The 18920-nt window shown below is 39.6% G+C and overlaps 1 protein-coding gene across 1 annotated transcript in view; it reads right to left on the reverse strand.

The window, feature by feature from the left end:
* SLC2A13 (solute carrier family 2 member 13) overlaps positions 1-18920 on the reverse strand; it is a 168365-nt gene that overhangs the window by 53824 nt on the left and 95621 nt on the right. Inside the window, exon 5 of the mRNA XM_063323407.1 lies at positions 238-401. Coding sequence (XP_063179477.1) covers positions 238-401 — 164 coding nt within the window. The remainder of the gene's footprint in view (positions 1-237; positions 402-18920) is intronic.

The raw sequence follows: 18920 nt of genomic DNA on the forward strand, positions 1-18920 counted from the left end.
CTAAACCCCTCTTTTTTGAATTAGCCTTTAGCTGTGGTACTGTAGAACTGGTTTTGAAAAGCCATATGGTTTCAGGGAGAAGATGGGGCCAAAACTGTTATTTTAGAAAGGACTACTTTGAAAAAACTAGCACTTGAAATTTTACTTTCATTTTACTAATGTCGTGGTTCTGTTTTACCTCAAGCCAGGACAATTACTAATTATGAGGGAAATACAATACACCAATTAAACACTCACCTGTTAAGCTACCAAGTGTAAGTTTCCGACGACCCATTCTTTCAACGAGCCAGACTCCCACGAGAGTAAAAATGAAGTTTATAAATGCTGTCAGTGCGGCCAGCCAGATTGCAAGCCTGTCGTCCTCGACTCCTGACATCTGCAAAATGGTAGCACTGTAGTACCTGCGAGCGGAGGGAGAGACGAATACGAACACTGCTGATTTCAATTTGGCTCATGTTAGAGTTTCTGATTTTAAATCGAAAAAGATCGTAACAAATACCAAGTGTGACCTCCCGCATAATGCAGCCGCAGACTGACACCCAATTACCCTGGGAAATCAGGCATAACCAAGGCATAACTTGCACTTGACTAAAGTTTTGACTGGCAGACATCAAGAGACGAACTGCCATTCCCTTGGCTGTTTATATTTTCAATGGTCAATCATATTCTGCCAGAAGCAGGGTTTGCATTTTTAATTTAAATAAATCCGGTTTTCAAATCCAGACGTTGCTTTGTGCACTATCTTTTTTTTTTCCTGCCAAAACATGCAGGATTTTAGCACTCTGAGTACTGTCTAGGGAAAGATAGCTCAAAAATCAAATACGTTTTCACTCCCGCTAAAGGTCATACAGAACTAATCTATGGCATCCAACAAGCGACACTTGCAACCTCCTGGTTTGAGGTTTTGCAGTTTTATTTCACTGCCACTGAAGCGCCCGAAATCTTCTCCATTGTATTACTTTTGTCTTAACCAGCGTACAACTGCATTGAAATGCCCCAGCACCGTGTTGCAGGGATGTGAATCGACACCCAACAGGAGCGTCTGACAGAAGCTTCCACTTCTCTCTAAAACGAATCAACCATTCCACACAAACAGCAACTCATAAATAAATCAACTGAGCAAAATGAAAAGGGGGAAAAAAAAAAGGAAGCCTTCTCCCATTTTTCACAGCAATCAAATGAATACAGATATTGTGTCTACGTTCTCAGGGAGAGCAAAATAAATCTTCAAGAAAACACAGGAGTAGTTTTGTTCATGTTGCAGAAGCGCTTTTCATCTTGTTCTTTTAATTTGTGCTATCTGAAATACTGAATATTCATGCCCTCAAACACCTAGCAGCCTATAGGCTTTCACACAGCAATAACCATCAGAAATGTTAAAGTTCACTTTTGCGTTTTCCTGGTCAAAACGCAGCTTGCTTTAAATGTCCCCCTTTTGTCTTAATGCCCAGATGTGTTATCCTTAGAAATTTTTGTGGCCCACACTTTTCTATTCTAAGCATAAACCACTTTGTATTTCAAACCAATAATCCAGGATGATCAATATGCTCAACTGACTACTTACAAAAGAGCTCGAGCCGTTTGAGATGCTACCAGCCATAAATGATTGTGCCTACAGCTGGATGTTACGGCCCTCCCCTTTGGCTAACGCAAGTATTTAGATCCTCACAGCTCCCCCGGCTCCTCTTCCCCACCAGTACAGCCACCTGAGGCTCATGGTGCGGCAGGAGAAGACCTCCAGCGGGAAACTGTTGGTATTTATACGCACATGGGTTATGAGCCTGGCTCCGTGCTCTGCCTGCTCGTTAGGGACTGCAACACCTCGTCCAGGCTCGTTTTGTCTGAAAGAGCCGCACACTCTGACGTCCCAGCAAGGATGTGAATCTTGGAGAGATGAAGATTCATGAAGCATAGACGTCATCTGAATTAAAACGCTAATGTTAACGCGTCCTCACTTCTTAAGGCTCTCTTAAATTAAATTGCTAACTGCCTGTCAAAATTTATATCCTACTGCGCTGCTGTAGTCACAAAATCACCCAAACAGTCTCTGATCTCCCAGTACCACCTTTCTTCTTAAGGGTAGGAAAATAACAATAAATGTCAAGTCTCGGCCCACTGACACCTGCTGAAACTCCTATTTACTTCCAACAGACAAGGCTTCAGGAAGCCGTGTTTAACTCCACACATCTAAATCTTCTCAAAATCCAACTCTACTGGGAAGTCAGAAATTGCCAGTTGTCAGCAGCAATGTATAGCATCCTGATCCTGTATGGTTAAAAAAGCAAAGAATAAAGAATCACGTAAAAGCGCGTAGATGTCTAGTGCCTGATCTATGCAAACAGGCACCTTCTGCCCCCGACATTCCTCCTGGTTGCAATAGGCAGCCTTGCTTATTGCACCCTCTGGTTATATATTCTCAACTAGCAGCTTACTTTTTATCCATAAATAAACAAGATATTTCATTTCTATGGAAAACAAACCAGGGAAATTTAGATTCTGCAAATCCAAATGCCAAGCTACCAAAGCCTGGGTGCTGGCAGTGACGTTCATGTTTATTATGGCATAGCAATCTAATTTCAAAAATGTAAAAGAACGCTTGCATAGATTATGATAACTACTAAATATATACACTTAAGTTCACCTATTTTAGCATGCCCATTTTTTATACCAACCCGTGCAGCCCTAACTGCTGATTAATCTAACAAGATGACAGGTCTTTATCATTTCTTCCTGACAAGGAAAAAAAAAAACCTATGTGGCAGAAAAAGGTCAAGTTGTGATATTATACAGCCCCAGTGAATACTGCAGGTCCTGCAGGGAATGTAATTTCAGTGACAAAGTTGCGCAGTCCTAGCTTATTTTGTAGAATGTAAAGAAAATGACAAAAGCACGTGTGTATTCTTGGAATTTTTAAGCAAGTACTGTATCTTGGAAAGCAAACAACTACAGACAATTACAAAGCCACACAAAGTGAGTCAGATATATACAGAAATATTTAAATATTGATAATTTCTGAGGATGTCAAAGTTATGAAGTTGTTCTACCAAGAGTTGCTGTATGTTAAAAAAAACACCCTGACACATTTCCGAATTTTACTCAGACTAATCCTTTGACTATATACCGAAAACGAGCAGTATCGGAGGAACTGAAGGAAGCACACCAAACACTCTCCTCCCTCTGTCCTTTAAAGCGTCAGTATTTTTTTAAAGCAATGCCATCCAACGTTTAAAGAAAAGGAGAATCCCCCCCCCCTCCCCCCAAGCAGGTCTTACGGACAATTCCGGATGCACCCGGGTTCCTGGGTTAGCTCATTGGGCAGCAGAGCAGCAGCCCACTGTGCCAGGCTCGGCAGCTGTGTGCCATCACAGCTTTGACTGCCCCCGTCTTTCACGAGGGGCTGCTCCAGCCCACCTGTTCTATCAAGTCTACTCCAACAAAGTTTCTGTCTAAGGCTGTCAGCCTTTTGGGGCAGAATTTGTAATTCTGGTAAAAATAATGAATAAATGTAAGTAACTCAGAAGTACATCTTGGAAACATTTACATTTTTGCTTTTTTTATAAAAAAAAAAAACCAAAACAAAACAACACAACAAACCAGAGTACTCTGGCATTACTTTGCAAGGGTTTGTTAACATTTTCTAGCACAGTACTTCAGGAATCATTGTCCAACTACTCAAACTACTCAGTCCAAGAAAATCAGTCTCTAGAGATAATGAAATCCTCTATCTTTTTTTCTCAACTCAACTGAAATAACGCAAAATGAAGTGGAAAGTAGTGCAATAGCCGAGAAGCAAACGATTACATATTGGAGAAAATCCAAAATGGTGGCAGTTTCAACAGACTTACATGCTCTTTCTGCAACTGTGCACAAAGAAAGATCCTCTCCCTCTCCTCTATCAGGTTATTCTACATTACAACTATTGGACTAAGACAGACAAAAGTATTCATAACAAAACATGCTCCACATTCACAAAAGCACGTTTCATTTACACCTTCAACCTGTTTCTCTGCTCCTTTAGGAATTACTAAAGCTTATTCCCACCAAGTTTGATAATTTCCAGCACGGGAACTGGATTAGACGGGTGCTGGCTGGGCCAGGCGTGCAGCGTTACCCAGCCAAGGCACCCAGCAGCAGGGCTGCCACACCGAGGGAAACCCAGTCACAACCTTCTCCCGCCTGTAGCCCCGACTGGAGCAACCCATGCTGCCGAGCATGACAAAGCCTAGTTATTCAAAAAACAGCAACATGTTACAGCATATATACATGTGGAATACGGAATCTTGTCCCCCAGATGACTTTCAAAGTGGGGAAAGGTTCACATGAGAAGCGACAGGTCCACATTTTCAGGTACAGACACTTTTCAGGCTGGCCACGGTGCCACCCATCAAGCCAGGCAGCCGCATCACTGTGAGACGATGCCAACACCAACCGGGAAGCTGGACCATTTAGACAGATGCCATCTTGTAAAAAACATCTGAGGGACAAATGCCAATTCAAATTTCATATTGATTCGAACAACTGTCCAACTCAATCTACAAGCCTTCTGTTTCATGTTTCCCTCCTTTCACAAACTATCACATGTCCCTTGTAAAGACAGCCATAGTGTTCTCCAAGACAGCTCATTGACACATGCTTTGAACATATATATTATGACAATGAGAAAAACAGGTTAAGCCATCCTTAACATTTCACCTTTATGTGATAAAAGATACGGCGGTTTTACATGTTGCTAACCTGAATGGCAACAGCAGCAAAAAACCAGCGATGCCATGGCGTGGAATACAGAACCTCCGCTGCACCACAAGGCTGGGCAGTGGCTGGCTTAGCTTGCTGTGTCCCACTCGCTGCAGGTGGAGGAGATGGGGAAAGACCACAGGCTCCTACATACAGCTCCTGAATCATTCCACCTACTCGAAGGCCTGATTTGAATTTGCACATGATATACTTGCGCTGAGAACTGAAAATGAATTTTTATAATAGCACTACTGTTATTAACTGCTTCTAATCCTGCAAATGTACGTCTTCCTCTTTAGTCTTTTGTTTGTAGCTTAAACACAACAATCATATTGACTCTGAAGATTCAGAGGTGCTCAAGGAACAACACGCGTGAGCCAGGAAACTCCCACTGGAATTACCACTGCTGGAAAAAGGCCAGGCACATCAAGAAACTGCAGTTTAGTGAAAGATGAATTATATAAGCTTGATAACAGATTATAGAGCAAAGCATCCTTATGGAAAGGGCAAGCTTGCATCTGCCTGTCCCACCCATTTACAACTATGTTATGAAAGGAATTTAATCAAGAAAGTTTAAGCTGACACTTTCATCACGAAGCGCCTGCAGAATTACCATGGCTTCGCCAATAGATTAAACCGTGGCACCTCGTCTGTGTAGATGAACTCACAGAAACAGCAGGAGAAAGCAAGAGCAGTGCATGGGAAATTAGAAACCAAAGTACTGGAAATGAAAAGAAGTAGTTAATATACCTGGAAGGAGCCAAAGAGAGCAGATGCTCCAGATGTGGAGGCTCTCCAACAGGAGGGATGCTATGGCCCTGCTAAGCACCATATGAAGCCTGGGGAAGGGAAAGGCACACTGGCAAAGTGCTGTAGATGCAGCAAGTGAAAATATCCCTTGTTTAGACTTCTTTGAAATACGGAGTGCAGAGCACTATAGCAGCATTTGATAATATAATTGGAGTGTTGGATAATGTGGCTCAGCTTCCCAGCTTCATGTTGTGCACACCACAGCGATAAGGGAGATGTGGTGGTTTCCACTCGCAGAGGTTGCATTCAGAGCAATCACGGACACCAGTTTGAAGACCTGGGCAGTTATGGAAACTCTGCTACTTCCCCGTCTACATCTCTAATCACGTCTGCCTAATCTCTTACCTTGCTTTTTAAACCTCCTGCTCGAGCAGGTGGATTGGACCAGATGACCTTTAGAGCTCCCCTCCAGCCTCAACCAGTCTGTGATTCCGTGAAACACGAATTTGATCGCCTCCTTTCTGAACTCTTATTATATAAATTAGTAATATTAATATCAACAGTAGCACTGATATTATGAAATATCTGAGCATAGATCTACTTTTCAATGGGAATTGCCTTTGCCAGACAAAACTTTGTGATGCTGAATCTCCATGAGCTATGCATAATGGAAATGGAAAGTCACAGTAAGGCTAAGAACTAACCTTATTTTTGACATTAGACATGTAACAAAGTTGATCACAAAAGCTGTAAAAATCCGTTTCATCACTACAATTCAGCATCAGTCCCAGGACTATCACATTAGTCAATCTACGGCCTTTAGATTCCTTAAAAACTTAAAACCTTAAAACGTCAACTGTTAAATTGAAAAAGGGAGTAACGAACAAACTCAACCACCCTCTGAAAGCTCACATAGTGACACACAGGGCAAACCTGCTCAGCCAAACTAGTGCTGCTGGGTCTTGTGCAATCCCCTCCCAATCTCTGCTCTCCTCCAATCCAGCTGGATTGTAAACTTTTTAGTCACCTTTTCACTTACTTAACTTTTCAGAATTACGCAGACAGCCTCTTGCTTGAAATCGCATGACTTAACTGCCTTCCCCTTTAGCGTGTATACCACCTTCCTTCAATTCATATTTTGAAAACGTACCTCACGGCCTAGACTTGTGCCCTACTGGAGACTGTAGGACCCAAAGCAAGCAGAGGATTAGCCTGCCTCAAGGCTCTGCTCTGCACAAGACTGTTTCAGTGCCAGTCCCTCCCGCAGGACACTCCACTGTTCTCTAAAACAGTAACAGATGCTATGTTTCCAACATATTAGTAAATCTGATTCTACCTTCTTCCATTTAAAAATCACAGAGAATGTGAACAATGATATTTACACCAAAAAAAAAAATACGTATATTTAAATATATATGACTCCACATGCAATTAGATACACACACTCAAACTTTGTGGCTAACATTCTGTTAAATGCAATGCATCTTGTTTTACTTCACGTGCTGTAGCAGGGCAGCAGGGAACATTTTGTCATATTTACTGTTGTCTTCCAAAAGATACTTGCCAATAATTTCAATCTATTATAAGACGTTGCTGTTTGTACGTGTCCACAGCATCTCTCGTGGCAGAGATGAGACGTGCCTGTATGACAATGTACAAACAAAAAGTCTTTTATCATCTATCCAGTGGATGTCAATAAGACCCTTCCAGCTCATTAGCTCCTAAGGCAACCAGACTTCAGGTATAAAACAGGACTACTGGGTACACGTACCTTTAGTTTCAGGTTAAGAAGGCAAAATATCTAAGGACTAGATCCTGAAATCTTACTGAAGCCTGCTGATTCATACTGACTCTGCTGCTTTGTAGGATTCCAATTTAAGACAACAGTTGAATGTTCTTTCCCATACTTCTACTTTTGAAGTCCTAAAGAGCTCTCTGAGGAAAAGGCTGATGTATCATCTCAAAAGTCCATACTGGATTTTTTGAAATGAGTGCCTGGGAGGCGAGCCGGGGGAGTGCCACTGTACGCTTACCTACGGTAATTATACCTTCAAATTCCCCACTTAGCAGTAATGATGTATGGTGTTATAAATGCTTCCAGCATAGAGTATGCCATTTATTACAACCAGTACATTTTGATAATAAAAAACCTCATCATTTGGTACTGTTTGACAGATAACTCTATACACCCAATAGGTTCTTTGATTCACCACACGTTATCTACGTGCAAGGCACATGAAAAGGTTTTAAGGATTACCATTTAATTAAGAAAACACAGGAATTTTTTTTAGTGTCCAAAGAAAGAGAATAAATTCTATAGCTATTAAGCAAAGTAAGTGTACTGGTGTTTGACAGGGATCAAAAATACCTTTAAAAGCTTAAGATCACCAAGATACACAAGGGAATTCACTTCCCTAAGTTAACGAGATACTGTCACACAGCTATTGGGTCATTTGAAAATACTGTTGCAGTATCTGCTGTGAGATTAGAGAAATTTTTTTTTTTTTTTACTTGTTTGCTCTGCAGCAGATACCTCTTTGCAGACAGCCAGAGTGCTTGTCACGCGCAGTCATTTCACCCCTCTATGTGGGTCCTTCCCAGGTCTCACAAGAAACTATGGGGAGAGGGAATTGTTTTCTTCTTCATAATAGAAAAAATGGTAAAATACAAGGAGAAAGAGGAGTTAGAACTATTACTTAAAATAAAATAAAAAAAAATTCAGGCAGAAAAATAACACCAAACTCCTACATAAGTCTGTAACAAAGTGCTCTGTAAATTCAAGGACAGAACCCTGTAGTTAAATTCATTGAAGAAGTAGGTTAAATTTAACTGGAGAGTTAAACTGAAGAGTAACAGGCAGAGATGGAACCTGAATAAAAGCACTGGGAGGAACAAAGTCTTGACCATCCTCCTCCTCTTCCCAAAAGAGAGATGCAGTTTCCAGCACAGAACAAATAGGTTCGAATCCGTAACACCCATATGCTTAGCACTGCAACAAAAAGCAAAGTAATGTCAACTTTTTCACCTTGTTTTCAGTGTCTTCACTCAACATATAAGTGCCTAACTCTTCAACAGATCATTTATGAAAGAAAATCACCATCATCCCCTATTTTATAAATGGAGACCACTGAGGCTTTTGGGAAGAGGAGGAAAACCGACAGCTCTTTGCAGTTATGCACGAGTACTACCTGCGGCAGAACAATGACACTCCAGACTCTCACTGCAGGTAAGTGCTCTCTGCAAATTAGTAAGCATAAAAGCAGGGAAAGAAAATCCCCCAGGCATTTCACAAAACATACCTCATTCAACTATTCATTTATTCTGACAACCTCAGTTTAATTTAAATTATGTTTAATATTCCAGGGCATTCTAGCACTGCAAAGCACTAATGCCTGCCACAAGCTGTCTGGGATCCCAAAAAAACTAAATCAGTCCTCATTAAAATCCACAGACTTGCTAAATGTACATAGCATTAAAAAAAAAATAAAACAATCAAGCTAGCCCCTTTGTTTAAGCCAAGGCCAGTGGCAAACAATGGGATGATATACACTACAGTCTCACTGTAAGAACCAGGAGTTGGCAAGCTGGGAGTAATGGGATCTCAAAAAGTAATGAAAAAAATGAAACAGGCTTTTGAACCAAGCTTCTGTGCTAAATATTTATTTCTCTTTTGGGAAAAAATGTACTACTTCCAATTTTTGCTTATGTATAATAAAAAGATAACATCACAATTTAACCTCAACTTTTCATCCATGGTTTAGTATCTGAATGGAATCATGCTAAATGTCCCAAACTTCCCTTCCAGGCAGGCCAGAAGGAAAACCATATGTTAATAAATGCATTATGAAGTGTTTTTAAAAAAAGTAATTTCAGTGTTCCTTATAGGATCTGATCTTTCAGTTATGAAAAAAGAGGATATTTTTCACACACAGCAAGGCAAAGTGTTATTCAGTTTGCACAGCACTTCTTTTCAGATAGTATATCTTCAAAATATTGCACCTCTAACTCTTTTAGTTACCCTCACAGGGTCAGATTCCCCACGTACGCTCTGTGGAGCTTTACAAAGGACATCTTTGAGTACCCCTGTTGGTGGAGATTCTCGAGAAAACCATTTCACATTTTCTTAGACAGCGCTGAAATAACTGCCCGGATGTACCATATTGTCACCTACCACTGGAGCATCTGAGTTTTGTTTACATTTTTCCTAATTATAAGCATATGACAAATACATATATATTTAAGAATAATAATTTCAATATATGCAAATGGAAACTACATTAAAAATGTCCATTTAAAAATAGCCCTTTCCATGGCTGAGATACATGACTCAATCCTGAGAGCACTAGCCCTACTGTTCCCCTCAGCAACAAAGTCATTAACATACATACACACATCTTCTTGTAGAAAGACATAAGCATCGCACAACTCCTTGGGAGAATGCGGCTAGTTCAGAGTGATTAGATAGGACTACTAGCTCACAAATGATATCTGTAACATTTTCTGCCAGTTCTTCAAAGACCGTGGTACAGAATACACCAGAGATGGTACTCTATCCACACAGAGAAGACAGGTAGTATATATTCATAAGCTGTAGAATATACGTTAAATAAATCAGTCTTACAGCCACAAAGCCCTAATTGGGCCTTTGATGGTGTAATGAAATACAACACAATCTTTACAGATGAGAGAGACCACATTACTGCCCACTCACTCTGCCACTCGTTCCTGATTCCTGCTCACTGAGCCCCATGGTGCTCTGAGCCCCCGTGCCCAGACCAGCTCCTGCCCCTTTTCCTCTGCCCCAGAAGCTCTGTTAGGCTCCTGCTCTCTGATCGTCCTACCATTTCACTCCTTGCATAGAGTAAATTATTTATCTCCTCATTTCTGAATGCTTCACCTTGCACTCCTGCTAGTCACTTAACAACCTTTTAAAAATGTAATTTAAAAAACAAACAAGACCGCCCCCACCCAAAAAACCCCAACCCAATGCCATCCTTCACTCCTCCAATTCTTGGGTTTTCAGGTAAGGGGGATCCTATGAAAGCTGAGCAGCTAAGCACAGGAGACTAGATTTCAAAAGAAAAATACTTCCTACCAGGAAACCACACTTTATTCTTTTTTTTTTAAATCACTAACTTCACTTACAGACAACACACCACTACGAATCTAAACATTCATAGAGTTTTAAATATTCAAACAAGAAAAAAGATCTTTGTAAATCTCTCATATCTGTAACTACTTTACTAAAAACGCAGTCTTCCACATACAGAACTTTATTTCCATGTTGAAATCATACAAATGATCAAAATAATTTGTCCATGGCATATAAAAACTAGTTAATATTCCAGCGACACTACAAGTATTAATTCATATGTGAAATCTTATTAATATTCTATCCTTTTCAATTTTAATTAGAAGATGTTGCATTAACAATGTTTATCTTGCACAGCTTAGCATTTTTAGAGCTCAACCCATGAGAAAGATTGTAATGAATTCTTGCTAAGAATCCACAAAATTGGTCTAAAATAATGAATCGGTCAACTTAGTATCTTCTGATCACCAAGAAAAATTTAACAGAGACATAATAAAGCCTTTGTGTCTATCAAGCTATATATTCATTCATTTTAAGATACTGATTGACCTTCTAATACAGATTTCCTATGAACTTTTAAATCCAAATATTGCCTATAGATTGTAGATTTTGTAGAAAGCAGTAGAAAGCAATCATTAATTGCTATATCAAGTCTCCTTTCTTAGGTCACTGAACTACACGCTCATGTCCATCTTAAAACCGAGGAAGCCCGCAACTTCCTACTTGTCCCAATGACACAATTATCAAAGCCAAGTGCCCAGAGACAGCGCTGCTCTTAAAAATGGCGCTAGACAGCTCAAAACCAACAGCAAATCTGCGACTGTCTTAAAGGCTTTCGGTTTCTTTGGATCAGGTTTAAAATACTTGAACACAACATCCCCATCCCTCCAGAAGAACAAGTGTCAGGCCAGACAATGGGCTGCACTTCTGGAAAGGCAAGAAGATGCACAAGGGAAAAACATTAATTTAATCAGAAGTTAGGATGCTGAGACAAATGAGTGTCAAGAAATTCCATCAATGAAAAAAACCAGGAAATATAGAACCAGTAGCAGAATATATTGCTGGGGACATAAGGTTGGACAAAGGACAGCAGAAATTAGAAAGTCAACAGTTAACAACCCAGTGAGGAAAAAAACCTCATCGGCAAGGTCAGCACGGCTGACAAAGGCCTGGCATGGGGTGCAGGATGGCAGCGCCCAAGCACACAGCAACGCAGCCAGGGCGGTGCCACAGAAGCCTCTAACATCACTATCCTGCTAGGGAGGAGGAGCCCTTAAAGCCACCGTGACGACCCTAACACATACTCCCAGTGATGCTGGAATAAATGGTAGAAGCCTACTTGAAGAATGTCGCAGCAAACACACATCTTTTTCTCATTCTGAATTAGTCTATTACAGCACCACACCAAAAAAACCCCCAACTTAAATAAAAATAAAAAATCTATTGGCACCAATCCCACAGTCATTCAGGGAAAACTCCATGACGAGCAATGAGGAATAACAGCATGCATATGTGCATATGAGTAGTGCAGTCACTACTGGGCACAATGCCCTTACTAGTAACAATTTTAAGCATATGTCCTATGTAAAAAAAAATAAATAAAAATGTAACTTCCCCAGGCTCAAATGCACAGATGCACCCACATTATCAACAGTCATTTTACGACTGTTTAAAAAACAAACACAAAAGAGTAATGCTGGAGTGACACCATCTGAGCTCATTATTCATGGTGGCAGATGAGATCCTTTTCTGGAGTACAAAAAATGTTCTGGCAAAATTATCCTAAGTTGACAGCCTCAACTGACCATTCTAAATCTACATTCAGGAATTTACATTTTCAGATGTTTCTGGCACCAAATACGCAGAAATGGCAACCGTTCAGTGTCTTTCAAATTCACGCCACACTCACTTGTGGTGATTTAATTGAGATTTCTAAATCAAATCTCAGGTTTTAATATTCATATAATCAAACATTACGCTTGCAATACATTTCAAGCATACATTGCACATAGACTAGATCTCGGCAGACTTGTATTTTCTCCTTCCTTAGAAAACAAAATTAACTGCACAGCAAACTTAAGTGTGTGCAGTGTGAATATTAATTTGGCGGTGTCTGCTTCTATTACACACAGTCTTTTCTGTTGTCTTTCGTCCCATCTGTTCCAGCAGAAAAATGAAAAAATTACAGCAGACCCAAAGAATTCCTTAGAGCAGTATCACCAACGTACACAGATTTTTTTCCTTTCATGTTCAGGATGGGAAAAAACACAGAAGTAATGTTAACATAGCATACAGATGACAATCAGAAAACCAAAGGGTTTGATGTCTGAGGTCTGAATGATTAATCTACCTGAATGCTACATCTACTGCTGCTTTGGAAATTTCCTCTTCACTTTCAACAGTAAAAATTGCCTGAACAGCCTAGTTCTTTGCCTCTTACCACAAAGTAATTTGCAAGCACGCCAAGTATGCATTTCTGCTTTTCTGCCGGTAACTAAACAAAGCATCAATTTAAAGTTCTGATGCTCTACCCTGAGATTCTCAAGTTAGACCTCTTCCTACCCACGCTGCTTCACTCTGTGCCCTCAATGTGCTTTGTGGAGGTTCTCTGCTTACAGCAGAGGTGAAAAGAACTAGATTCTAATTCCCAGTCCAAAAAGTTTAATACAAAAATGTAACACCATCAGCGGGAAAGACCCAGAACAAGCTTTCAGTACCAAATCTAGAGAATCACTTGCACAAGCTGAGCTCCTTTCAACAAGTGTGGCTCCCCTGGCGCACTGGGTGCCCGAATCACCAAGCCCTACTGCACCATAAGGCGACCCTTCTGACTTCTTTTGAGAAAGACCTACCCTAGGTTAGACACCTCACTCTAGAAAGAGATTCATGGCTGAAAATGCAAGAGGCAGCAGGTATCGCCCTGCTCTAGAGGGAGCTATTGCTCCCCTTGCTGTCCTGCAGCAATGGCTTGCTGGTCCTCTGGTCAAGCCACCAACCTTTGGGAATCCCCTTCACAGACACCTCAGTCTACTCATTTTCTACGTGAAGACATCTGGAATTTAACTGAGGAAACTGAATTTACTTGCTTCTCCATGGCTCTAGCTCTTAGCTTGTACTTTCTTAATTGTTATGTGGGTGCAGCTATGTTTCACCACTGCTGCGAAGTTTGTGACTTCTGCGCCGGTGGCCATTCATAAATGCTAAGTAGAATTATCATTATCCTTTGGATGCAATGAGAAAATTAAAGCAGCTACAAAATAGACTTCTAGCAGAGGACTCCAATACGTTTCTAATGTACTGTGAAAAATAAAACTGTACTTAGAAAAGCACTGAATGGCTATTTGGGGAACGCATGTTTCAACATAGCCTGCGCAATGAAAGCAAAGCAATGCGTTCTGAACATGCTACCTATTCTAAAGGACAAACACATTACTCTTTTCTTCAATACAAAATGTAGCAATTACACACCACATCAAAATTATTAGAGCTATATAAAGTACTGTGAAGACTAACGTAATAAAGAGTTAAAGGCTAATGTAACAAAGAGTTAGATTCTCTACAGTGCAGAACAGTAGCCTTTTAATCTATGAACCATATGCCAGGCAACAGATTTGTTTGATAATCTCTAGCGTCTCTTATACACTGTATACTTTTATTTGACGGGGAAATTCTGTTCTAAATTTACATAGGCCACTTTTAAAATGTTCTTATATATGACTTAACCACATAGGAGAGAACTTACTGTTTATACAATGTATACAGTTCAGTATTAAGTGTGCATGCCACCCTTTATTGCTGTATGTCATGTATAATATTTACATACACTCTGAATTTAAAATTCAGTGAAGCTGCTAGAAAATACATATAAAACAAACTTTAAGATAAAATTGCATGAAAATTTCTAACACAAAGTCAATAAATAGCTGAAAAGATTCTATGCTAGACATTTTTAAGAGTCCCTTTTGAAACTGCACTTTAACTTCTCTCTGAAATAAACACTGTTACTTGTGAACACCTAGTAGAGGATAGATACAGAACGGCCTTTGTGTTTAATTGCTTCAAACAAATACTTTCCATATCAGCTGTCTGTTTTCCTGTGTTGCCTCTGGGTAAAGATCACTTTCATGTTTATCATTTCCTTGTTGCAACTAATTAAGCTGCCAAGTTTTAAATCCCTGGCAGCTTACACTATTCAGACCAATTATTCTACACTCAAGGACAGCTCAACTACATACAATTTATGTTCTCTGTCCTTCAGAGTTCATCATGTGAACTCAAGGCCAAGATCAAAAATCTAAATTTTAATCCCAGTTCTATGCCTTTGTAACCTTGGAGATGTCCTTTCATTCCTTTGTATTTGTTCCTCCCCTGCAAAAGCTTTTTAAATATTTTTTGCACACTTCTCATGAGAAGATTTGTACATGGATACTTGAAAACAACTGGAAAAGAGAAAGGAAACAAAGGTGGGCGTTGATCAGTTCTCCTAATGCTCACCACATGGAGGTCTGCCTTAGTTTAGGAATATAGCGAACAGCACCAGTGATCTCGAAAAGGGGGAAGTGAGGTTGTTTTACAGGGCAATGAAAATGAAATCTGGATGTTTCTCTTAAATTGTTAAGAAGCTAAAATTGTCTTTTGCTACCTTTCAGTCTCCAATAAGAGAGTACTATCAAGATCATCTTCCACTCCGTATGAGGAGCGTCTTCTGCAAAGAATGACTGCAGGGACTGGCTCTGTTTTGACGATAACACATGACAATCCTCAACAAAACTTTAGCACTGATGTGCTGAAGTGACGACTAGTTGAAAAATGCTTCAAAAGTCTACACTAGTAACATCAGCACTAAGCCCTGCATTTGGCAAACATTAATCACAAAAGCAAAGTGAAAAACAAAGGTATTCTTTTTTTAATTAAAGAAATTGAGAGAAGATATGAGGAAGAATAATTACATTTATTTAATTGCATATTAATTCCACAATTTAATGAAAAATTAATCTAATCATAACCTCGATGAAGAAGCTATTTTATAGCTTCCATCGATGTACTGTCTTACTGGAAATCAATTTAACACACCAAACAGTAACACCTCTGGTTATACAATTCTCAGCTAGTTACAGAACAAGGGGCCTCAGTGGGAGTTAAGGAGAAGATGCTGCTCTAAGAAAGATTTACTACATGTACCTTAGTATGGTGACAGGGCCCTGGGATTCTCCATCTTACTGCTGCTCCACCAAACCCGGTGTACAATAACAAGATTTAACAGCACTGAAAAGAAAAACTTCAAAATGCAGGTAGCCTGCTGCATATTATTGTGGGAAGTCATCCTCTTTAAGCTCTAACATCACTTTAAGCCACGAAAGATCTGGTCTCTGATAGTACCAAACCAGGTGAGAGTCCTGAGCAGGACCACGGTGACAGGAATAAAGCCTATGAGAAGAGGCTGGGGGAGGTGGATTTGTGTAGTCTGGAAAAGACTACAGGTATTTTCACAACCTAAGCACGGCTACTAGTGGTGTCAGTCTCAGTCACAATCATCGCAAGCTGCAAGAAGTGAAATTCCAACTAAAAATACGCAAAAAAAGTTCTTCACCATGAGAATGGTTAAGCACCAAAACAGGTTGCCCAAGGAGGTGGAATCCATCCTTAGAGATTTTTAAATCTCAAGTGGGTAAAACCCTGATCAACCCAATCTAACTTTGAAGGCAGCTCTGACTAGAATAGCAAGGTGGACCAAATGATCTCTAGATGTTCCTTCTAATTTACATTACTCACTATAAATTAACTCAATAGCTAAAGGCTGCTCAGTCATTTTCATAATCAGACATTTAAGACATATGAAGACCATTTCTAATTTTCTTGAGATTCACCTAAAAGAAAGGGCGAGAATCAGACTCCTAAATCAGTCCTGCACTATTGCAGGAAACCACAATGCACTTCATAAAATCAGTTAAGCTCCACCTTACATTATGCTCCATAACTGTCCTCCTCCAGCAGTTAGGAACTGTCTTCTGATTTCGACCCCATATTTATCACCAGTGGCAGTGGATCCTAACTTTGTTTCAATTTCATTAGCAAAAGGAAACCTTTTGCACTAACGACTATAACAAGAATACTAAATAAGGCGAGAATAATTAGTCTTTCCAGTACAGCACCTTTTCTTCCAACCTTCTGTCACATTATCTTTGCTTAGACCTTTACTCATCTTACGGTTCTTGAGCAATGCCAGCTAACTAAAAAGTTTTCAAGGGAAAAAAAATCAAAACTTTCCAGATAAACGAAACTCTCAACATTTTCTTCTTCTAGCAAAACCACTTATTTGTTCCAAGAGTAGTATCTGGCTGGTCTACATCTACATTTTTCTTCGTTAAATCAATGCACTGTATCCTATTTATTCCATCGTACTTTACCCAATTATTCTTCATACTTTAGTGCTTTATTTGCTTGTGCTCCTTCTGTATTCAGATACTATTCTATCATAATTTTTAACTGTAATCTCTTGAAACAAGAGCTGTCTTTCTGCTCTATATTTCTACACCACTTAGTGCAGCACTGTCTTGCTCAACAAATATGCCTTTAAAAATGCAGATATGTTTTATCAGGCTTGAGGCTGGCTACCACAAAATTGCCCGTTTTCCCCACCATTTAATGAAACAATTCTATGTTTTCCTGTATTCATATGCCAATAGTAAAGCTGTTGCTAATGGATATAATATTCTCTTCTTCTGAAACTTGCTATGATTCAGCTATTACTGGGTTGGGAAAAAAAAAAAAAAGTACTTTTTCAAGACATTTAGTAAACGACACACCAGTCATTGCTAATTTGTTTTTCTGCCTTTGTTTTTTTTTTTTTTTTGGTAAACAATACCAAGTATTTAAAATACAACACTACATATGCAGAAAGCCAGAAAGGTCAAACATTCGAATTCATGGAATTAGAGAAGAGGAAAAAAAGTCCAATCGCTAGAGTGTGAACAATGAAGAACGAAGATGACTATGCCATCGCTTTCTTCATATGATTAACTGTATTTTAAACAGAAATTATTTTTATACACATTTTTCATCACTCAACCGCACTCAGCAGGTAAAAACACATGGCAAGCTACACAAGGTTTGTTTATAAGAGTCTTTAGGGGGTTGTGTTAATAACGTAGTAAATATCAAACAGCATAATATCGCCTGAGTTCTCTTATGCAGGCAAAGGTAATTCCCCTCTACTACTACTACTTCACCTCTACTAAGAGTAATTACCCGTTTGAGTATAACATAAGAAAAGGAACAACAAAAAAGCATTACCAAAAATGCACAAAACAACTTTGATTCTTTCTTCTGGTCTTTTCTCTGTGGACTGCTTGTAGACCGCAATGTCTAAACAAACTTCTTTTGGTTTATATTCAAACTTCATCCAGTAGGTCCTGCAGAACTGATTATCTGGTGAATACTTATTTCTTATTAGAACAGGTTACACTTCAAATGTGAAATGTGTGAAAGTTTTATTAAGATAAAATAATAGAACTACATGAAAACTCCACGGAGAACATGCATGAAACTCTGTTATCAGATGCCTTGTTAAGGCCTCTAGAGAAAACCAGTCTTCTTGACAACTTTAATTTAAATCCCGCAACTGGGATTTTGCTCCAAAATGTCACATTGAACAAAAATTTACTTCACATTTGAGAATTTTCATGACAGGTATCTAGAGAACTTAGGGGCATAGAAGAATCTGAACTGCAATATTTTAATGAAGTAGCAATTACAGGGCAACAGGCATCAGCTTTCAGACAAAGTCAATTCTCCCCAAAGGTCCTTTTCGAAATAGCAACCTTGAATAAAAACTACATCTCAACCTGACAGCCCAGCTGATGGAAGATGACTGCCTTCGTGGCGTGCAAGACAGTCAATTCACTGTTTCACGAAATACTCTGCATCAGACAATTGCGGACTGTGACTATGTATCCTCATTGCACTGGCTTTGTCGGTCTGCTAAGAAGGACTCTAGAAATAGCATTGGAATAAAACTCCTTTTCTTCTCAAAATGGTCAAGAAAAATTAATCCCAGAGGGGCAGGAACAGCGAAACAGAGAGGAGAAAACCCATCACATAAATGAAATTTCTGCATTGGCACAAAGGAAAGGTCTTCCTGCCTGAGGACGTTCAAATCAGCAGTCCTGAGAGCACGTTTTCATTTACAAGAGGAGAAACAAAAGGCAAATGGAAGATGGAGATCTACAAAAACACGAAGCAGGAGCAGTTCACTGAGCAGACACACCTGACTTATGGGGCAAGGGAATAGTAAAAATCTCTGCAAGCAAAGCTGTTCATAGAATCATAGAATCATTTAGGTTGG

Source organism: Chroicocephalus ridibundus, chromosome 1 (assembly GCF_963924245.1).
Source record: "Chroicocephalus ridibundus chromosome 1, bChrRid1.1, whole genome shotgun sequence".
Lineage (NCBI taxonomy): Eukaryota > Metazoa > Chordata > Aves > Charadriiformes > Laridae > Chroicocephalus > Chroicocephalus ridibundus.